This window comes from Scatophagus argus, chromosome 10 (genome assembly GCF_020382885.2).
Source record: "Scatophagus argus isolate fScaArg1 chromosome 10, fScaArg1.pri, whole genome shotgun sequence".
Classification (NCBI taxonomy): domain Eukaryota; kingdom Metazoa; phylum Chordata; class Actinopteri; family Scatophagidae; genus Scatophagus; species Scatophagus argus.
In genome coordinates, this window is record NC_058502.1 from 22285958 (window position 1) to 22310329 (window position 24372).

Here is a 24372-nt window from a genome sequence, read left to right on the forward strand (position 1 = left end):
GGTTTTACATAGAAAATTCACATTAACAGAAGCAGTCAGGGTCTGTTTATTCCACAATGCACTGAACTCAACAGAATTAATTATGTATGAATACACAGAAACTACAGTACATATAATATGTGCATGTATATATGAAAGCCCATGCACCTACTACTACGCTCCTATCAGTGCTGCATCTAGCTGACAGTATGCAGCACAGTGGGTTGCCAGATCATAATGTCATCTATCTCCCATATCTCTCCTTTTCCCGCTGTTTCACAGCTCAGGAAACACTGTCTGGAGTCAAAGTGACAAGAGTTTTTGAGATCAGTAAAAACAGTGTTGACTGTGTGGCACAGGCACTCTCTTCGTCCTTCCACCTACTCCAGCCATTTTCCAGGTTCCCCGGGGCCTTTGATTGCCATTTTGCATTATTCCACCAGATACCGTTGAACCTCCCCTCCTTTCATGTCACTTGAAAGCCACTCCCATTCACACACCTCATCTACTGTGCAGTTATCTGGACTTCCCCGCCATAAATCCATGTATGTTTGTACAGAACTACAGTCATGGCCAAAAATATTGGCACCCCTGCACTTCTGTCAGATAATGCACCACTTCTCTTAGAAAACTGTTGAAATTACAAAAGCTTTGGTGTTCACATGTTTATTTCTTTTGTTTGCATTGGAACAGCACAAAAAAGCAGTGGGAAAAAAAGTGATATCATTCTACACAGTTCAAAAATGAACTGGACAAAATTATTGGCACCCTCAATTTGTCTTAAGCCATTTCTGGTTGCTTTCTGAAGTAGTATGCTTTGGGTCATTGTATTGCTGGAAGACCCATGACCTCTGACGGAGACCCAGCTTTCTGACGCTGGGACCTACATTGCGCCCCAAAATTCTTTGGTAGATTTCATGATGCCATGCACACAGTCAAGGCATCCGGTGCCAGAAGCAGCAAAGCAACCCCAAAACATCTGTGAATCTCCACCATGTTTGACCGTAGGGATTGTGTTCTTTTCTTTGAAGACCTCATTTTGATTTCAATAAACCATACAAGGATGTGCTTTACCAAAAAGCTTTACTTTGTCCACAGGACGTTCTTCCAGAAGGATTTTGGCTTCCTCAGGTAAGTTTTGGCAAACTCCAATCTGGCTTTTTTATGTCTCTGAGTCAGCAGTGGGGTCCTCCTGGGACTACTACCATAAGGTCTCTTTTCACTCAGATGGTGACGGATAGTGCGAGCTGACACTACTGTACCCTGTGTCTGCAGATCAGCTTGAATGTGTCTGGAAGTGGATCGAGGTTCTTTATCCACAATTTGAACAATCCTTCGTTGCAATCAATTTTATCAATTTTTCTCTTCTGTCCATGTCCAGGGAGGTTAGCTATAGTGCCATGGGCTGTAAAGTTCTTGATGACATTGCGCACAGTGGACACCGGAACATTTAGATCTCTGGATGTACTTGCAGTCTTGAGACTGTCCATGCTTTTCCACAATTTTGGTTCTCAAATCCTCTGACAATTCTTTGCTCTTTTTTCTTTACTCAATGCTCAGTGTGGTACACACAGACATACAACACAAAGGTTGAGTCAACTTTTCTGGCTGCAAGAAAATATATTGACTGTATATTGCCAGCACCTGTTACTTGCCAAAGGTGAGTTTAATTACAAATTAAAGGAGCATCACATACTTGAAATACAATTATTTTTTACAATTGTGAAAAGGTGCCAATAATTTTGTCCAGTCCAGTTTGGAGTTCTGTGTAGAATGATATCAGATTTGGGTTTTTTTTCCCTCTGCTTTTTTGTGTTGTTCCAATGCAAACAAAAGACATAAAAATGTGAATACTAAAGCTTTTGTAATTTCAACAACTTTCTGGAAGAAGTGATGCGTTATCTGACAGAAGTGCAGGGGTGCCAATATTTTTGGCCATGACTGTACGTTACAACACAGTACAGCTATATGCAGTCCATGCTCGAAGAAATATTTGAGATTAAAAAACATCTGATGTAGAGCAAATAAAATTTTGTTCATGTGTTACAATATACAACAATGCTGTAGCACATGAGAGCAGCTTCCTGACTTACCGTTCAACATCCCAGATGCGAAGAGGGGAGAAGTTCTCACAGCATGCAGTGCCTGTTACAAAGGAGCTGTACACACAGGGGGAGGAGGGGAGACACAGACAGAGAAATTAGATGTTTCTCAAAGGCTATTTAAACTAGAATAAAATTCTCCTGAAGTTGAAGTTTCATGAAGCCAAAAGTGTTAAAGAAAATAACAACAGCAGAATAACTATGTTATCTTCTGGACCTTATTCTTCATATCACAGGTTTCCCACACTGACACAAAAAGAAGGACAATTCCACGTCTGCTTATTAGCTAACACATATCAGTAAATATATCAGAGTTTTCAGTATAGCTGGCACTCACTGTGCCACAAACAAAATCAGGTGTGATATGTTCATAATGGCAAAACGGTCACCAAACCAAACAGGCCACACCATCATGAATCACCAATCAATAGACCAATGCCACCAACCAAATAACAATGTCAAGAGGACTGGCTGAGTTTATTTTACCCTCTTAGTCAACTCTTAACTTATTTCCAGAGATTTGTGAGCAGTATCTTGTACCAGTGCTATGGCACATTACCAGTGCTATGGCACATTATTTTTAGAATAATGTGCCATAGACAATAATGTGAATGCTGAATCAGCATCAGCACTATTCAAGTTTTCTTTAACAGTTTTTGAAATATCAGCTTATTTTTATGCTTTTTTCCACTGCTTTTCAAGTTTGTAATGTGTGTGTATTGCACGCTTTAGAGTATGCCACATCATGTGATGCAGTTCATCGATTCTGCTTTTCTTATTGCACCTTCCACAATTTTAACTTCTTGTGCACAATTTCTACATCAAAATTTGTCTTCTTTCACATGATGTATCTATTTCAGTAATTTTAAGTTGTTTCTGAATTTTCTGCCTCAAAGCATAAGGAGGTCTCTTCTGCTCTCTCACTAACTGCCATGTTATTTTAACTCTCACAATCTAAAGAAATGAAATAAATATTCTGACTTTTTAAACTGCAATTTCTTGGTCATTAGAACAGATCAATGCTGATGCGGAATAACCGATTGAATCTCCATCACTTTGTTCCTCTGTTCTGATTGGTGGACTGATGTGAAACTATTTTGGGACTCTGGACCTTTAAACTGTACCTTTCAGCTTTTTCTTGCTTTATTTCACAATTGATCTGTGTGTCTCTTGCTCTCTCTGTCTGTCTGTCTGTTTCTCTCTCTCTCTCTCTCTCTCACACACGCACTCACAAACACACACACACACACACACACACACACACACACACACACACACTATTTTCCCTGCCTCCATCCACCACACATTGTTTCCCAGCAGAAGAAAAGAGAAGAAAACTACAACAGTCATGATCCTTTGATTGGAGTGGCAGGTTGGAATTAGCAGCCTAGGTATGCACAGTGAATGTCATGCATGTGGAGAGGTGGGGGAGTTGTGAAAGGAGAGGGGAGGAGCGCTGTGGGAGTGGACTGACGAGGTGTGTTTGGGTGTTAGAAGCTATGTAGAGGGTGGGGTGGAGACCAAGGGTGCTGGTGGTAGGGGGGCTTCTGTTGGGCCGGACCAGAGTCTCAGGGCTTAGTGCCCTCCTACAGGGTTGACGGACAGGGGGGAGGACCTGTTTTTATCACACAGAGAGACAGTTAGTGACAAATGCTGCTGGTGGGATGAAAATACTGTGGATGAAGATACAGACACAGATGCAGAGAGTGCAATAATAACAGTATATATAATAAAAACACTAATTCCTGTAGATTCACAAAGCAGAAAAGAGAGAAGGTCCTGACTGAAAAAATACAGATTTGAATACGGGCTAAAATACAGTTAGATGATGTCCAGCACTGAAACCTTAATGTTTAGTGGTTTAAAAGACAAGGATGCTCCACATTTCCCACTTTGCAGATCCAAAGTGTAGGATTTAGGGGGATTGCTACCTTGGAATGTGCCTTTACATGTACAGCAGGGTTCTCACTCCTTCTTAAACATCAAATTTAAGAACTTTTAATGAGAACTAGCAGGCTTTGCAGAAGCTCACAGACAACAATTAAAGAGAGAGGGAGAGAGAGAGTAAGGCTTGAATGTCCGAATACCTCTCAGTGGAGCTGCATTCAAGACAAGTCAGTGTTTGTAAAGGTCTTTGGTGCGCCATGAGTCCTGGAATTTATGTTTTCTAGGCAGTGCTGAGGGTTTACTTAATGTTTTCTCACTTAATTGCTATAACCTACATCATTCGACTTCAATCACTCATACACACGTCATGAGCGTTGCACTTTCTCAAAGCAGGTAAAACAATGAAATAACTGCAGGATATGTAAGAATGTTTACACATTTAAGCACTTTCAATGATCTATGTATATTTATGTCAAAACCTTTAAAGGTCTTGATTTTTTCCCTCAGATTCACAAGGATCTGAAGAACCTCTGGGAACCTTGCCACAGAGTGGGTCCTCTTCCACAGAGTGCACCATGTTGCACCAACAAACAGCTGAGCCTATCACAGCTGACAATGGGCATACACTGTGGACTGGTCACCAGTCAATCAGGAGGCCAACACACAAAGACAGACAATCACACACACTCACACCTAGGGGCAATGCAGATTAGCCCTAATGTGAGAAGAACCTAGGGTACCTGGAGAAAATCCCACGCACATGCGGGGAAAACATGCAAACTTTGCACAGAAGGGCCCATACCTACACTCGAACCTGGTACCCTCTTACTGTGAGGTGACAGTACTAACCACTGCACCACTGTGCAAGCCAGCACAGAAGGATAAATCTCTTGTAAATAGACCCAAAACTGTTAAGGATTGCTAATTTTGTTATTGTTATGCATATAAAAGACAAATTGGCAACACTGCTAACAAGTTGTTAGTTGAAAATTCCAGAGATTGCTTGGGTTGACTGATTGTATGTATATTCAACTCAGAACCACATTTATGTTGACCTCAAGGTCAACTCCATGCCTGTAAACCACAGTGAAGGGAAGGAAGCTATTAGCTCCAGCTGTGGTGGAGCACAGGTCAAGAACACTGTCAGGACGTGAAGTTAGTACTTTCATTTAACTACTCACACAAGACAAGTAGTGCTGCTGTGTTGTTGTCACATTGTACCTTACTTTGCTCAACAGTCATCCTCATCTTCTATGAGTGGAAACTGATCCTAAGATGAAGCTTAACACCTGGCCATAAATTTTGATAAACATTTTGAATAAGTAATGATAATGAAATTTATTAATGTATCCACACGTTTTGGAAAAGGTTTTTGAATCACTGAAGCTGATGATAATTTACCTCATCAGAATGTCAAATGTAGCCTCTATTACCAGCAGGTTATTTGAATTTGCCAACAGGGTGGACCCAGCAAATGAGAATAATGACTTATTAACTGAGTCATGATTGGCTTATGGTGACTTGGCAACCAGGGAGCACTAATAGATACCGTTAAGATAAATCTTTTAGCAGATTTAAACAGTGAATATAAATAGTGGAGATACAGGCTGACTGAAAAAGTTAAAGCACAAGTTCACATTTTCAAGTCTATCTTTATACAATAGTGACTTGTCCACACGTATCTTGGTTGCTGTAATAGTTCCTCCTGTCCAAACAGGCAATAAATACTAGAAATGTACTATACAAAACTGTTGAAGCCTTGTGTTAGTTCAGGATGATCTCTTTAATTAATCAATGTCAATCTCAAAGAGAAAGGCCCTTAAAAGTCAGTTTGGAAAAAATGGAAATTTGAACATCTACAATATTAAAGGTTCTCATACACTAGATAGAGAAAGGGGCTGGGGCTGTTTTTCAGGGGTTATGCTAGACCCTTTTCTTCCAATGGGCAACGCTTACAACTTTGAGGCAACAGTTTGGGGAAGACCCTTTTCTATTCCAGCATGACTGTGCCCCAGTGCACAAAGCAAAGTCCATAAAGACATGGTTGGATGAGTTTGGTGTGGAAGAACTTGACTGGCCCGCGCAGAGCCTTGACCTCAACCCCATCTAACACCTTTGGGATGAACTGGAACAGAGATTGTGATCCTTTGGGATGAACTGGAACAGAGATTGTGATCCATGCCTTTTAGTCCAACATCAGTGCCTGAGCTCACAAATGCTCTACTGCATGAATTATCCACAGAAACACTCCAAAATCTTGAGTAAAAGCCTTCCTAGAAGAGTGAAAGCTGATATGGCTGCAAAGTTGTGTATGTAGTTAGAATGCAATCTCATTAAAATCTGTTGGTGTAATGGTGAGATAGCCCAATACTTTTGTCCATATTGTGTACATCTGGCACAATGTGTAAAATCATTTAAGCTATATTTATATTTGCCATTTTACCAAAAAAGAAGCCAGGACTGTGGCAGATTGTGAGAGGGGCACAACGACTTGCAACCATTATCCCAAACCAGAGATGCTACAGTGAATGGTCATCGCCTTAAGCCCCCATACAACTTGACCGTCCCAGTCCACCAATCAATTTTAGAACCTTATTTTCACAATAAATGGAAGAACCACAATCTTTTTTTGTCCCAGTGGTCCTGAAACAAAAGCTAGGCCTTACACAGAAATAGCTGGAGATGCAGACTAGAATGTATTTTGGGTACTTTTTCTATTCAAAGTGGCCCTCTTATTATTACATAATACCTCATCAGTGTCCTCAGTGAAGATTGATAGGCAACTGTGAATTAGGATGAAATTCATCCAGCTGTTATGTAAAAAGGCTACGCAGCAGTCCGGATAGCACCACACAGAACTGTGACTGGGTTCCTGTTGGCATCAACACACAGGGGTGATGAGTGCGTTATGTTTGGGGTGGGGGTGGGTTAAAGGGGTAGCAGGACAGGACAGGGTGTGGGTGGGGGCAGATTAATGGGCCTGACAGCTGCCTGTCAGGCCCATTAAGCAGCGCGGCCCAATGGCAAGCCCTCTGTAATTAGTGTTGGGTAAACTCATTTATGGTCCAAATGGGTCGGGCAGGGCCAGGACCAGTATGCACAGTGGGTGACCCCTGACCCCGGTGACACAGGATACAATAGGGTTACGGTCACACTCACTATCTGGACCCTATTACTCTCCATTACTCACATTACTCACCCCTCACTGGGCCACGGTGCTGGCAGAGGCAGGCCAGGGGACAGCAGCCATACAATGAAAGAACCACTCCCCCTCATCTCCCCTAGCTCTCTCACCCCTTCTGAAGCACCAACCAGGCCTGATCTGGGGTCAGAGCTTGCACTGATATTATAGCTGCTAAGGTCAGAGCCTCTCTCGCCTAATGTGGAGCAAGTGCCCCCCTTAAACACACACACACATACACAAACACACACACACACACACACCAAAGCTACATGCAGCAACCAGAGCCACCCTCCTCTGTCCAATCTGTGCCTCCCCTCTTACTCCTCCTCTCATCATTAGCAGCATGCTGGGCCTCTGCTACCGTTTGGGTAACCTCATCAGCTGGCTGTATTATCTAAGGGCCTGTGTGACAGGGTCACAAAAACTGAGTCCTCAGTGGGAACACAGCCACACTGACACACAATGACACAAACACAGATGCAAAAAATTACAGATATAAACAATAACACCTACATACACTCTCATGGGTGCAAACACACTCATTTATACAGGCTGGAGCATACAAATGGGCAGCCATAACATACACACACACACATGCATATACACACACATACACAAGGGCAAAGTGTGAGAGCCCCTGCTGGGGGTTGAGTCCAACAGTACCAACATTGTTAGCTCCAAATCAACACGCTGACCGCACAGGAAGCACCACGCTTCCCCAAGACCACCACCGACTGCTGCTGTCCAGACTGTCACCATTCTCTGATCCCAGCTCAGTACACACTGATAACATGCCCTCAATACATGCATTTATCCACAAGTGTCCACAAGTTTAAGCTGCTACTTAAACATTAGCCTGAAGACTAACTTGTTAGGTGATTTTCTCAAGTGTCGATACAGAAATGATACACAGTACATACAGTAGGCATTTAACAGTCTAACACTTAGACATTCAGAGAATGATGAATGACTACATTAAACTAACTAGCTGTTGTCAACATGAGAGAGAGAGAAAAAAAAAAGAAGAAACTTCACAAATTTTCTTCTCCCTAATATCAGACATACACTACCAGGCATGAAAATAATGGCACACTGAACATTACAGGATACTATTAAGAGCTATGCACCACCTCATGTGATCTCTCCTGTGTGCTCTTATGAGGAGGTAGATTTAGGCAAAACAGAGACTGATGTAGTGCAAACAACTTGTTGCAGCAATGATTTGGAATGATGAAAAACAAAAGCAGAAGGCTGATATCTGTCAACAGTAATATGCTCACTAACGTTAGCTTTCAGGGCTAGAATGTTTACTGTTACTTGGCAGCATGGCCAGCTACTCTGAGAAGTGTCTCTGGATGTAGTGGTCCCACTGTGAAAGAACTGACAAAGTCATCAAGATTCAGACAGAGTGAGACAATTAGTATTAATATTTGATATTAATCGGGGCGAACCTGATTAGTCTGTAAGAAAATTAGAAGAAGACTGGATCTGTAAATTTCCTAGATAATCTGGGTTGAACATCAAGACAGATTAAGATCCCAAACCAGGATTAAATTAGCCTGAAACTCCTATAGTCTTCACCCAGCATGATTTTAAATATATGCCATATATGATTGGGGTGTGTAATGTGTCTAAAATAAGTAGGATTCCACTTGTGACCCTGACTGACAAATGATTTAAATTCTTGCCTAATAATGTTCGTCTGGACTTTTGTTGGAATTAGGGAATTCCAAACAAGTCTTCTATTAAGAGCACATAATACAAACACAAAAAGTAAGTCAGTATTTATCTCAGCCTCTGCCCCTAGGACCAATTACACATGAATGCAAGAGAACAGCCCACATCCCCACTCTGGGAATGTGGAGGCATTTGGCTCTGGACTCCAGGGGCGGTTTAGCTTTGCCCAGTCACCCACCACCCCCACCTCCCATCAGAAAGAGGGTTGTTAATTTGTTGCGCTTGACCCCGGGCTTTGTGCCTGACGTGTATCTAGTTTGTAAAAAGTGCTTTTATCTGCTTTCTAAATATGTCTGAGCTCAAAGGGTTATGATGCTTTTATATCGGTCAGGGAGGAAGACAATGGTCAAAGGGTGCGAGGGCTGACCCCCGCTGACACACACACACACACTCTCTCTCTCTCTGTCACTTGCTATCTCTAACTCTCTTTTTCACTCCCTTGCTCCCTCTGCCCCTTTCTTACACACCAATATGCAAGTGCACATACACACTCACACTCACAGTCACACACACATACACACACACACGTATGCCCAAACCCTGTTGTCCCATCCCCACCCCCTGTGGTCCTTTTGGCTTCAGTTTGTGTCTCCTGTGTGTAGGGTCACCATGACATTCCTCAGCCAACCCCTTGGCTCTGTTCATCCACCTGGAACAGACCAGGAACCAACACAACTGGCCACACCGGACACACACGCAGACACAACAACATGCTAATGTTAGCTAGCTGATTCTGGGATCATGTTTGATCATGATGTTAACTCTATAACAACAACGACAGCACTCCAAAATGTGATAGAATTTAAAAGTGAGGCTACACAACAGCATGATGTGCAGAGTTGAGGTCTGATAGCTAGTTCCATTATGGATTCATTTCCTAATGAACAACTGGGAACAATATACTGACTGTTGAGGCAATAATGACAATAATAATAGCCGCTATAGGTATTATTTCCCTATAATTTCCCTGAGGATCAATAAAGTATTTCTGATTTTGATTTGCTGTAATATACTAAGTGGAGTTTTCACTCTGTTAAGCTTCTTAGTATTTGACAGTGATGTTTTTTCAGTATCCAAGAACCACTTACGTTTCAATGCATTTTCAATGTATCTGGGGGTCAGTCTGATAAATTGGGAAGTCTCCACATTATTAGATGCTAGGAGTCTTCTATTAAAACATTAATTCTTTTATGAAAACATTAATTTACCTCAACCTTCAGTCTAACTAGCAAAACTGACATCCCTGTTGTCATCATGTTAGCTCACTGCATGAACTCCCACCAGTCAGAGGATCAAAAATTACCTGAGAGACAGGTGGTGGCAGGTGAGGCTCCAAAATGTCACATTCAGCATCGAGACAACGAACACTGGTGACCCCCAGGAATGTGTGTTCTACCTAATTTTCTCTCCCTCTGCACCAATTGCATCTACTGTGGAAACCTTCAGGTCTCTGAGATCCACTGTCCCCTAGATCCTAAAGTGGGCATCCAGCATCGACACAATCATCAACAAGGCCCAAATGAGAATGTACTTCCTGCACCAGCTCAAGAAGTTCAATGGACCTCTGATCTAGTTCTACACTGCAATCATTCGGTCTGTTTTCCGTACAATTTCAGTCTTGTGAAATGTTAAAATCATATTGAGGTGGTAGCAAAAGTGAAACTAAACAGTTGAGATTTTCTTTTACTTGTCTTTTTAGTAATGTCACTCTCATGTTGTTAACTGCTTTCCTGCCTGTACAACATCCATTGCACGTCTGCCCGTCCTGGGTGAGGGATCCCTCCTCTGTTGCTCACCCTGAGGTTTCTTCCATTTTTTCCTGTTAAAGGTTTTTCTGGGAGTTTTTCCTTAGTCGATGTGAGGGTCGAAGGGCAGAGGATGTTGCTGATGTTATGTTAAGCCCTTTGAGACAAACTGCTTGTAAAAATGGGCTATACAAATAAAGTTCACTTGACTTGACATCCATCAATGTCTGGTTTAAACCAGCTACCAAACAGTATAAGAACAGACTACAATGGACATTCAGAACTGCAGAAAAAAATCACTGGTGCCAACCCACTCTACACTAACTTTGTTGTCCTTGTTTTTGGCTGTACATCTATTTCTACCTTCCTGTAAACTGCTCTGTGTGTAAATACAATGAGAGCAAAAGACTGGAAAACATTCTCTGGATGTGTACACATAGTGACCAATGAAACTGATGAAGATAGGATCTTAGAATAATAACAATACTTGCTGTTCAATGTCAGGTCACATATTTTAACATCAGCTGTTCAAGGGTGTTGACCACAAGTTCAAATTGAGCTTGGAGGAACTGGTTTTATGGTCTTTACAAACTGAACAAGAAACTATAGGATAATGCTCATGCATTTGCTTTGCAACTGCTTTCCTTCATGTGCAACTGATATCTTACCTGTTCGTGTCTTTTATTTCGACCCATACTTCAATTGTGTGTTTATTCTTATACACAAACAAATAATTGATGTCCTTAATCATGTGATGGTTTGACAGATTGATGGATTAATGCATACTAATTGATAGATATTTAGAAATGACCCAAGGCCTTATATGACCATGAAGGGCACAGCAAAACATTTTGAACCTCTTTAGAAATTCAATTAATGTGTACTTTGAAAAATTGATTTGAAGATCACTTGAAGCAAGTGAAAAAAATAATAATATGAAGAAATTTCTGGTATGAGTCAGTGAAAGAACTCTCTGTGACAAGTGTTTGTATGGTAGGGGTCAGCGAGGAGCGCGACTGACAAGTTTTAAATTGGGAACCACTAGAAGCAGAGCTTCAGTGATCACAGAGCTTTGTCCTGCTCAAAATGTGGTGGGAGTGACGCTCATTAGGATAATGTGCTGTATGAATAACACTGCCGCCAGTACACATCACACACTCCCACGCTGTTTGGGCTCCACGGTGCCTGGATCAATACACATGTCTACTTTAACACTTTGGGTCCAGTGATTTTTGTTAATAATTGAAAAACATGGCTCAACTGAATGTATTTAACAAATGGAAGAGATATATCAATGAGTTCCATAGAAAAGGCAACCAATCACTGTCACATCATATTAACTGGATACACTACTATACTACATCTAAAATCGAGACAGCATCGGTCTTGTGCCTGAACACACTGAAAGCTCAAGCTTTATTGGGGAAGTGAAATCATGCATTTGCAACTAATGAACGTGAATGTGAGCAGTATTCTCTTGCAAGAGTTAACGACCACTGAATGACAGATGAACTCAACTGAACTAGCTCTTAAGATGTGAACTCGCACAACACTGGAAACTAATAATTGAAAGCAGGAAATAATTTATAACCAGTTTGATAGTTTAGTAACACTGTAAATTATTTCATGTAAACACCACAGCATCTCTGCCTGCAGCTTCACTGCGGTGACAAGAACATTGTAAACTGAATATCTTAGGGTTTTGGACTGTCAAACAATCAAAAGACATTTTAGAAGTACTGTAATTATAACAATGATTCCAAATTAACTGTATGTAGCACTTCCTAATTTTATGTTTAACTTTTCATACTTTTAGCATTTTGTCTAGCTTCTTTCTTAGTTAATTTGTCCAACAACTTTAAGATGAATCAATTAATCTCATAGTCATGTTAAAAATGTTCTTCAAATGTTAAAAATGTTCTTCATTTTGCCAAGCAAGATGATGCATGTTTGGGATTTTTCCTTGATAAATCACTTATTGACTGATTGTCAAATCAGTTTGTCACTATTAAAAGTGTTTTAGCCTTAATAGTAATACTGATAGGAACCGTATCACCCAACTGTATCTAATAGACAAAACAATTAATCTAAGAAAATTATCATTGACGAATTATCTGATAATGATAATTTAGGTACAGCTCAACCACAGGTTTATTGATGTTGTACAAAAAGTAAGTTATGCACTATACTAAACAGAAACAAACAATATCTGTCCTCTCGCTATACAGTTGAACTTAGTCACTACAGATGTTTAACAAGCTGAAAATTCAGCAGGCATATTGTCTGTATTATTTTATTTAATATGCTGTATGTGTACAGTTCAAGACAACGGAAGAAAAAAAATACAAAGCTACCATACAGTAGTCTGCAAGTATTGTTGTTTTGAACCTTTGGAAACAGACCTGGACAGTTGTTTCTCTACAGCTATGTTCATATCATGTTTAACATGGCAGACTGTGTCTTGCTAAGCAAACACAAGAAAACACTCTTGTAACCTTGTAAACCTGAGACCTGAGAACACCTGTATGAGGCCAGCATATAATGAGAGGTCTTTATGTGTGTGTGTGTGTGTGCACGCACATGCTGGAAATTTCTCTCAGTGTGTATTTACGTGTGTAGTAAGTGTGGGGCGTATGCAAGGTGTGTCGCTCTTCAAGAGAATGTCTGCCATGAAGCTATCTGGAATGTAAGGTGTGTGTGTGTGTATGTGTGTGTGCGTGTGTGTGTGTGTGTGTGTGTGTGTGTGTATGTGTGTGTCTGTGTGTATGTGTCTGTGTCTGTGTAATGAGGGGGTTCAGAGGGAGCTGTGATTATTCTCGCCTCCTGCAGTGTGGGTCCTCTGGCTCTGTGGGCCCCAAGGAAAGCGCCCTGTATTTAGCGTGTGGGAACGCACATTCTGCCCCCTTATTGCTGCATTGTTGCAGCCTCGCTCTTTTCTTCTCTTTTTTTAACTAATTGAATTCTTGACTCCTGAGCCACAGGGACGGCTCAGGAGAGACCAAAGAGAAAGACATGAATTTCAGGCTTTTTCTTGCGGTTGAGTGGGGCAGAGCAGTGGGGGTGAAATTGGAGTGTGTGAGGTTGGGTGGTGGTGGTGGTGGGGGCAGTCAGAGAGGGACGGCTCTGGCTGGCTGGGTGGCTGCTGTGGCGTCACCCTGTACTTTGATACAGGAGGTCAAAGGTCGTCCTCCCCCCGTGGTACTGAGAAAGTGGCGAATTGGGGACGGTTTATCCAACAATAAATTTCTCCTTTTGGAAACTTTCAAAAGCGCTTTTGGCCCCTGCAACATCTTTGTAGTTGTGCTTGAAGAATTCTAGACAAAACAATTCTAATCCCCTCCCTGTTCTCACCTCTCTTCAGGGTAGCTTCTCCCTTCACTGGCTTCTGCCAGCCCCCCTTCTCTACGCTAATGGTTAGTGTAGCATACACCCATGCCAAACCCCACCCTAGCTCCAAGTCAGGATACCCACCTAAATCTGTCAGGAAACAATGTTCAGACATTACTTGCTCTATGCTACTTGACATGAGCGAGCATCACAGTCAAATCAAAAGGGCAAAGCCATTGTGGGGAGGGCTTCAGTGTTTCTTTTTTCACAAGACAGTAGTAGAAAAATACATCCAATTAATATGATTGATGGCTTCTTAGCTTTCATGCATTACCCTTCAAAGGCTTGAAATCTCCTGCCACAAATGCTTGACTGTACAGTCAGATGGCTGAGGGGACTACGTTGGTCTTTCATGCCTTCAGGTTGTAGAAAGTCCTCTTTACAAAAAGAAGTTATTAATGGTACAAACAGAACTTTTGAAAGGTAATGTTTTGTACATGTAGGACAACATGCCAAACAAAAGTTCAAACTGACAATGGAATGGGCAGAAAGAGATGCCACTAAACATTGATTAAATAAGAATATGTGAGGTCGGCAGTCAATGATAAAAGATAATGGGAGATTAGCATCAAAATGTGTGCAGATTTAAAGAGAAAAATGCACAATAATGCCTCTGGCAAGCTGGAATTAACAGGTGTGTTGGTTTAGCAAAGCTATTTTTAACACTTCAAAACAGAAATATAAGATTAGACTGGGGTCAGCACTAGTCGAAGTGGATCGAAGTGGAGAATATCAGATGAACATACTATAGACTTAGAAATAACAGTTCAAACCTATAATCTGACCACTTGGTAAACTGCAGAAGACCCACAGAAAATCAGAAATCAGGCTCCCTAAGTATTCAGAGCCTAATAACATCATTCTTGTTCAATAATAATTGAAGATTTAAGATTTTAATAATTGATCACTGAAACTACTATAGATTGGAAAACAAATTCAAAATTGAAGGTATTTGGAGAAAAAATAGTTCAGTGTATGACTGTGGCAATTTACAGCACAATCATATTTTATAATTCATTTTTCTTCACATACAGCCACAGATGAATACCCAGTTACAGTTTCAAAATGTCTTCTTTTCAACCAATATTTACAATTGAGCAGCAGAAAGCACTTCCGTTGGTGCTGCATTACTTTCCAGAAATACGCAGTGTCCTCAAAACAGCCTGAATCAGATGTCATTCAGCAGCACAAAGGCTTAGTAAATGTGTGTTTATAGTTCTAAATCCTTTAAGAAGAATTTAATCTACAACTTCAGATTTACTGATTTACAGTGTTTTGCTGTTATAGATTGTAGCTAACTACATTTTAATCTTGTATTGTATTTGTATTTAACTTAAAAAAAAAAACTTTAATACATTCAATCTTTCAATTTTATGGCATGATATCTTATGGTATACAGTATAACACATATACTCTACCACATTTGTTTTAAGGACTGATTTTAAGATTTGACTTATTACTTCTAAAAACCTTCACAGCCCGGCCCTATATCTGAACTGCTGTCTTCTTACCAACCAGTCAGATCCTCAGACAAGAAGGTCACATTTTTAAAAAAAAAAGGGATCAAGCCTTTGCTGTTAGGGCTCCTCGGCTGTGGTACGACCTGCCTGTGGAACTCTGGCTTGCTCTCTCAGTATCTTCTTTAAAATCTCTTTTGAAGACTTACTTTTATTGAAAGGCTTTCTTATAATTTATGTTTTTAATTCTTAGGTCTATTTTTATTCTTAACTGTTTTGAGCTACACAGTGTTTTATTTTTGATATTGCACAGTCTTGAACTCGCATACATCAATTTTTTTTACATTTTATTCTTATGGTTTCAGCATTTTTTTCACATTCGAGTTGTGTGCAAGAGTTACAGAGTCCATACAACTCTAAAAAAGCAACTCTGAAAAAGTCTGAAAGGTGCTTTAAGTAGTTAGTTAGTAAAAGTAAAAAAAAAATCTGATTATTATTGATGTAATGAAATAGACACACTGAAACAAAGTGAAAGCCTGACTTCAGCTGTTTTATATGGCAATTATCACTACAGGCATATAAATGCAGCAGTGTTTAAACAGCCAGAAACCAAACTGATGCTATGTTTGAGGTGATACACTGTAATAAAAAAGAAAAAGAAAAAAGTCAGAATTGGCACAGAAATTAACCCATACATCCCGCAATCAGAAATCTAGATACTGATACAATCATGTACACAGCAACACCAACACCACTTGAATACGATGGTTTGTGGTATTTTACTTATTTCATCAAACTGTAAATGCAAAAAAAAGAAGAAAAATCACCACCATTGCTATGCCTAACAGAGGTTTGTAACACCATGGAAGGACTGAGAATCCAGAAGAAAAAAGTTAATGAGAGATGTCCCAATACAAATCTAAACTTCATGTCCACAGAAAATAACTATGAGCTGGACAAGCACAGCCTTGTCAACGAAACCCTATCAGCCGTGACTCAGTGTGAGAGCTGACCTGCTGCTACCCATTTGCAGCTGCCCAGCCTATGCTTCAACCTGTCAGGTCTTGTTTGAATGAGAGTAGGGTGTGCAGGAAACACCAAAGTCAACTATTAGTAACCACCTGCCCCACTTCCTATTTCCTGGACCAGCAGACAACAGGTATACAACATGAGAGAAAAAGCAGAGAGAGGGAAGGACACACAGGGAGGAGAGAAAGAGTGATATAAACAAGCAAGAGAATCATCACCAGGGGACGGAATATGCTCCCACATGGACAAATTCCACATATGTGCAAAACATATTTTGTAACTTAGAGTAGTCACAAAAAAAACTGAAGGCACGTGGATGCCTACAAAGAGCCTACACATCATGCAGAGCCCTGAAGGATTTTGGCTTAACTTTTTTAACACTTATAAATGCGTGGCTGGACCAGCATGACTGCCCTGAATCTTGTGGCCACCCTCTCCTGGTGTATGAGTTGCCAGTCTCAAAAGTCAAGGCCTTGGACAAATAAGTTCTCACCTCAGAAAATGGTTGGAGCTGCCTAGGAGTCTGAACAGCATCATACTCTCTGACCTTAACAACAAGCTGCCACTCAGGTTCTTGCAGGCACAATTGCAATAAGGAAATGTTCCAGTACAAGAAGTCAACTGACCTGAAGGTGGCCAAGGCTGGAATCTTAGCTTAGGCCCACTGGATCAAGTTCCTTGTCTTGAGGGTGTATGATATTCTTTCCAGGACATTAAATCACCACACATGGGCCAAAGCCCAGACAGTAGTGTGTCTGCCCTGCCCCAAACATGGAACCCTAGAGCACATCAGCAATTGCTGCTCCACAGTCTTAGGGGAGCTGAGATACCATGGGCATCACTGCAGACACTATCAGTATGGGAGCTGAGCAGAGCAAGCAGCCCCATCAGTGCCCCCCTATAGTTGCCACGACTCTCAGTTAGGAACCTCGGTCCTTGCAAGGGACTCACCACCTTCAGACTAGACACTCTTGTCTTGGACAGTGCCTTGGGCATTGAAGGAGAAACACAAAGATGTGGAGAGATGACAAGCTTATAAACTTACCAGTAAGCATCCTATGCCACCTCCTGTTACTCTGTGTGTGGTACTGGTAGTGTACTTTGTAGCTCCATAATTTGTCTCTCCACCATCTGTTTTCCTCATGCATTTACAGTTGCCACTTTTTTCTTTTATCATGGAATCATTTGGGATTAGTTAATTTCTGCTTTTATCAACCTGCCCCAATAAGACCCTAAAGACTCTCGAACTGCATGTGTACTCAGAAAAACTCATGTCACCTTACTCCTGCACTGGCTTCTCTACATCACCTGCCTGTAGATTCAGGTTAAAATTAAAATTCTTCTCCTCACATACAAAGCCCTAAATAGTCAGGCACCATCTTATCTCAAAGAGCTCACAGTACCTTATTATTCAACTAGAACTCTACGCTGCCAGGATGAAGGGTTATGGGTGGTTCCTAGAGTCACCAAAAGTAGAATGGGAAACAGAGCAGAGAGTTGAGACCAGTTAGACACCTTCCGTACATTCAAGAGTAGACTTAAAACTTTCTTTTTTGACAAAACTTATAATTAGGTTGGACCCTAGTTATACTGCTATAGGCTTATACTGCTGGGGGATCTCCCACAATGAATTGAACTTCTCTTGTCTCCTCTAATTCTCCTTCCAAATACATTCATGTGCTGTTATTGAATGTCACTAATTTGACTTCTTCCTCGGAGTCTTTGAGCTTTCTTGTCTCACAGGTTCCCATGGATCATGTATAGACCTCCTGCTATGGTTCTGCTTGACATCAACTACTGTTATTACCACCTGTCATATTTCTACATTATTACTATTACTACTGCTACTACTATCACTATTATGATTGTTAATATCATTCCAGTAATCTGTTATTGCTGTTGCTATGCATCTCTATCTGTGTGTGCCCCCTTCTCTGTTTCTCTTTCTTTCTAATTCTTTCTCTCTGTTTCTCTAATATCTAACTCTCTCTCTCTCTCTCTCTCTCTCCAACACACACAAACACACACAACCCAACTACTCAAGGCAGATGGCTGCCCACCTAGAGCCGGGGTCTGCTCCGAGGTTTCTTTCTTCTAAAAGGAAGTTTTTCCTCACCAAGTACATGTTCATGTGGGTTTTGTTGGGTCTCTCTGTACCAAAAATTAAAGAGTTTGGTCTACATCTGCTCTAATTGATAAGCATCATGAAACAACTTCTGATGTGATTTTGCCCTGCATAAATAAATTGAATACAAATGAATTGAATAGATGATGAGAAAGCTTCAAGGTGGCTGTGGAGCAAGAAAGGAAAACTATGAAGTATATCTATGGAGCCATCAGGACACAAGCAAAGGTCATTCACACGGTGGTCACCATAAGGATAGTATTGTGAAAAAACAGAAACCAGATTATTCCAGGTACATCAATGAAGATAAGTCCAGAGACATCTTCAAGCATATATATTCATACATCAACCAACGTAAACTGTCTAAGTGGAAGTGAAAGAATATACAGAATGGAATAAAACAATAAGTAAACACTGAGAACAGTTTTAGTTTGTGTTATTCAGGGAACATGGAGAAATTAGAGACACAGCGCTAAAATAATCTTGCTTCAGATAATGGCTGCATGTCTCTTAGACCCCATTTCAACTAAGCTAATCAAGGATGTCTTTCCTCTGATTGGTGCTTCCTTGTTAGATTAGATCAACTTGTCTTCAACTACAGGTTATGTACCTCAGGCGTTTAAAACTGCTGTTATCAAACCTTTACTTAAAAACCTTCACTTGACCCAGACATCTTACCAAACTATAGACGATATCCAACTTCCAGTTTATTTCTAAGATACTTGAAAGGATTGTTGCATGTCTGTTTGAAGTGTTTCAGTCCAGTTTCAGAGCCCAACACAGCACAGAAACAGCACTGGTTAAAGTTACTAATGACCTCCTCATGGCATCAGACCGTGGACTTATCTCTATACTTGTTCTACTGGATCTCAGTGCTGTCTTTGACAGTGTAGATCACAGCATTTTATTACACAGATTGGAACATGAGACTAGGATCACAGGGACAACACTAGGCTGGTTTAAATCATATTCATCAGATAGATTTCACTTTGTTCATGTTAATGATGTTAATTCTTTACGTATAAGGGTTAATCACAGTGCTCCACAGGGTTCAGTGCTTGGGCCGAACCTGTTCACCATATACATGCTCCCTCTAGGAAATATTATTCAGAGACATGGCATAAACTCATTGTTATGCTGATGATACCCAGCTGTACTTATCCATAAAGCCTGAAGAAACAGAGCCGTTCATCAGACTTCAGGCATGTCTTAAGGACATAAAGGACTGGATGACCTCCAGGTTTTTAATATTAAACTCATTACTCATTATTATTAGTCATTATTTTTGTCCCCAAACATCTCAGAACTAGAATAGCCGATAATATTCTCTCTCTGGACAGTATTACTTTGGCCCCCAGTACGACTCTGAGGAACCTTGGCGTTATCTTTGATCAGGACATGTCATTTATGCATCATATTAAACAGAACTCTAAGACCGCCTTCTTTCACCTCCATAATATTGTTAAAATTAGGAGCATCCTCTCTCAGAGTGCTGAAAAACTCGTCCATGCTTTTGTTACTCATTATGCAACTCATTATTATCACTCCATTATACTCCATTAATAGCCTGCAGCTAATCCAGAATGCAGCAGCTAGAGTTTTGACAGGAATCCGCAAAAGGGATCATATCTCCCCTGTCTTAGCTTCCCTTCACTGAATTCTGGTAAAATTCAGAATAGACTAAATGGACTAGTTCCACTGTACCTGCAGGATCTAATAGTCCCATATATTCCCAATAGAGACACTCAGATCACAGAGTGCAGGTTTACTTGCAGTTCCCAGAATTCATAAAAGTAGAATGGGAGGACGAGCCTTTAGCTATCAGGCACCCCTACTGTGGAACCAGTTGCCAATCTGGGTTTGAGAGGCAGACACCACCTCTACCTTTAAGACCAGACTTAAAACCTTTCTGTTTAGTAAAGCATATAGGTAGCCTCAAACAAAGTGTGTAGGGCTGATAGGTATAGCTATAATGTGATGCAAAACGCAGCTGACCCCATTTCACCCCTGCAACCTCCTGCAGTCCCATGTCATATTCCATTGGCCCTGTCCAACATGAGCTTGATCAGGGCAAATAAGGTGCAGATAAAGTAATATAAGAGAGAAAAGCAATCAGAATGGGAGCAAAAAAAAAGCCAAGGTCCATGACTACTGATGGGATCAATATCTTTTCCAAGGCAGTAGGGAGTGTGTATGGGGGTGTATTGTGCTAGCCTTGGCATTTCACCACAGCCACAATAATCTTCACCAGCAGACCTTGAGATGATATCCAGTGGAAAAAAAAGAAAAAACATGGGAATGGAAACAGAGGTGGGATGGTGAGTGTGTGTGTATGTGGTAGAGAACAGAGGATAGAGTATTCCATTTAATCTGCATCAGTTGATGACTGCAGCATATACTGCACTGTACAAACAAAAGAAGTAGTCAGTACAGTACAGTAGCTGGAATGTGAAAACAGTACAGTACAGTGGCTGGGATACTCGCCCCAATCTGCAGTGTTTGTGACTTACCAAAAATCAGGGCAATACAACTGTGAAGACAGTTGTATAATGTCTTCTGTGACTCAAGAGGAACTCTTGTCTGAGAAATCAGCCCTGGTGATGTCACAGTGATATAATCAGGCTTCTCAGCTTGAACATGGGGAAATTTATGATACAAAATGGCCTATGTTGCAAACTGAGGATGCAGACTTTGAAAAGTGGATGTGGATGTTTACCAGGCAGGGAGGATCTAAACACAGATACACTATTCAGACAAACGTATCGGGGCACCCGACCAGGGACTTCAGTGATATTGCATTCTAAATACATAGACAACTTCGCAGCTATAACAACTTCCACTCTTCTGGGAAGGCTTTCCACAAGGTTTTGTGCTTCTGCAAGAATTTTTGCCCATTCATGCAGTAGAGCATTTGTGAGGTCAGGCAGTGATGTCAGACAAAAAGTCCTGGCTTGCAATCTCCATTCCAATTTGTTCCAAAGGTGTTGGATGGGGATGAGGTCAGTGCTCATTGTGGGCCAGTCAAGTTCTTCCACACCAAACTCATCCAACCATGTCTTTATGGACTTTGCTTTGTGCACTGGGGGACAGTCATGCTGGAAGTTGGAAACAAAGTTGGAAGCATAGCGTTGACCATAATGTCTTGGTATGCTGAAGCATTAAGATTTCCCTTCACTGGAAGTAAGGGGCTCAACCCCTGAAAAACAGCCCTATACCACACCTGAATTCAATAATAAAGAGGTGTGTCCAAGTAGTTTTGTCTATATAGTGTACAACTAAGTTCCAGAAAGCAAATGACAGTGACATGTGCACAAATTAATTTCACAGTCACTGTCAAATTCAACCATTCTTCACAACACAACCCACTCATTAAAAAAATCCAGGCCACAAGGAGGCCACAGGAAGTCTGAGGACCCAAATAAGAACAGCAGCATATATTTTTTTGCAGGTTAACTGATCAGCATTGCAAATACATATATGTACGTACATACATACATAAGGGAACTTCTTTGATACGGCTTTGACTTTACTAATTGGCTGAGTTTAGTATGAATGCCTGTTTTTGATGCAGAAAAACTACAAACTATTTTAGTTTTTGGTTGAGTAGAACCACAGTGAATATGAAGTGCTATAGATTGCTTAATTTAACTTGAAAATATTGAATTTGGAATGACTGCGTTCACATGATCCTACAAATTTAAAAAGAAACAAATAAAATAGAAGTGGAAGGCATGCTGAGAAGGCAGCCAACATTTACCTCATTCACTCTGAACTATGCCTTAAGCATCTCACAAAATCTGTCAATGCTATAAACAAATGCCTCTTAATGTTAAAGGGAATGAGTTATGACACCTGTCTCGAGACCTAAATCTGGGAAGAGATTACGAGCCAGTGAGGTTGGTTCAACTATTTTTTGGGGAAATGTAAAAATCAACACTATATTGTGTATATTCAATATTGATTACTAAAACACACCAACATTACCAACATAAGCCAAAAATCTCATATCAACACTACAACTGGTTAATCATTTCGTCTATAAAACATCAGTAAAATAAAATCTGCTTGTGGTAGGCTAAGTAAGTATTTATGACGTCTTCCTCAGCTGAGCTGTAACGTTTGGTAGCTTAGTTAGCTAGCATCTCATCAATGAGCAGATGCACGCTTCCTTCTGTGCGGTGATGTGAAATATGAATAGTGTGAATAGTTCCTAGATGAAAATGCTGAGAGCAAGGCCTCTGGATTATCTTGTGTAATCAAGCCATGATTTCTGGAAAGAGACATTGCTGTGTTCAGGTATATTTTTGAGCACCACAAGTGAAGTGTCGCCTAATCCCATTATATTCAAGAGAAGACATCTCTACAGCTCATATTTCCAAAACGCTGCAACTCACACCAAAAAAGTCTACACTGATAAACAGCAAAAAATATGTACTGATTGTATTTGATTTTGGGGTCGACTGTCCCTTTAAGTTTGAGTTAACTATAATAAACTTGGCTCTGAGGGGAAACCAATATTGTATGAAATTCTTGTAACATCAAGACCACATCACAAAATATCAGGTCTGCAATAAATATGTAAGTATTATTATGATGTAAGTACCTGCATCATAATATCATGAAAACAACAACATCATATAATGGAGTAGCAGCCATCAGATACAAATACTGTTCAGACTTAATTACTGGCTAAAAGCCTGCTTTTATTTTTGTTAGTTTCGTTTATTTGTTTTTAGAGTTTTTTTCTCTAATATCTTTTGTGACTTTTAGCTATGCTTATGTTCAAACAACTGAGGTTTAAAAAGTAATTTTTCTGCTCAGGAACCAACAGGAGGTTTTGTTACTTAGTGTGCAGGGCAGAAGTGGGTTTAATAGGTTTATCATTGAGTTGACACCTGGTTTCCAGAAGAGTTTTAATTAACCAGGCCGTTGGTCAGTGAGAGATAGGGAGAAGTTTTCCATTATGAGGGGGCGGTGGGCTGAGGCATGGTTTGCTATTTCAGCCAGCAAATTGGAGAATTAATGATGTGGATAATCTGCCTGTTCCTCTCAGATCTGAGAGATGCTCTGAGGCCTGGATCAGACAGACAAGGCCACCATGCATGTACACTGATATACTGGATTTCTTATTTCCTTGTGCGAACAGTCACAGTTTTAGACTGAAAATTAGGACATTTTACCTGCTCTTCACTTATTTACAGGGCTTAGGGACCAACCTATGACTGTATTCATACTGTGTTTTAACATTTAAATTACACATAGAGTTTGAGGCTATTTCAGCTTCAGGGGTTTCGAAATGAATGCTGGTATAAATTTTTAAGTTCTTTGTACAAGGGTGCACGATTACTAACGCTGACTATGTAGCGCACAGTTTACAGTATAATGTTGACATGAGCAGGTATGCCAGGGGAGATTTTGTGAGGACCCAAGGGACATGATGGGAACCCTGACATTAACTATTTTTGAACAATTCTGAATTCCTTGAGACTTTGTCCTTGAAACTGTTTTCTGATATGATACTGGTTTCAAGGCACTGTAACGTTATAAAGCACATAATGATGATGAGATTAAAAAAGCTAAAGCTGATCAAGTAAGACGTCATTTACTTTATTGAGTCACCCCTGCTCCTTAAAAGGAAAATATATAACAAATATATAACAAAGTCAGTGTTTTGTTATGCTGAAACCAAAGAAGCCAACATTAACCACTATACTTTGTTTTAATTCACCCTGAAGCTCTA

The 24372-nt window shown here is 40.5% G+C and overlaps 1 protein-coding gene across 1 annotated transcript in view; it reads right to left on the reverse strand.

The window, feature by feature from the left end:
- Positions 1-24372, reverse strand: part of fbxw4 (F-box and WD repeat domain containing 4) — a 44473-nt gene that overhangs the window by 13746 nt on the left and 6355 nt on the right. Inside the window, exon 6 of the mRNA XM_046401851.1 lies at positions 2073-2138. Coding sequence (XP_046257807.1) covers positions 2073-2138 — 66 coding nt within the window. The remainder of the gene's footprint in view (positions 1-2072; positions 2139-24372) is intronic.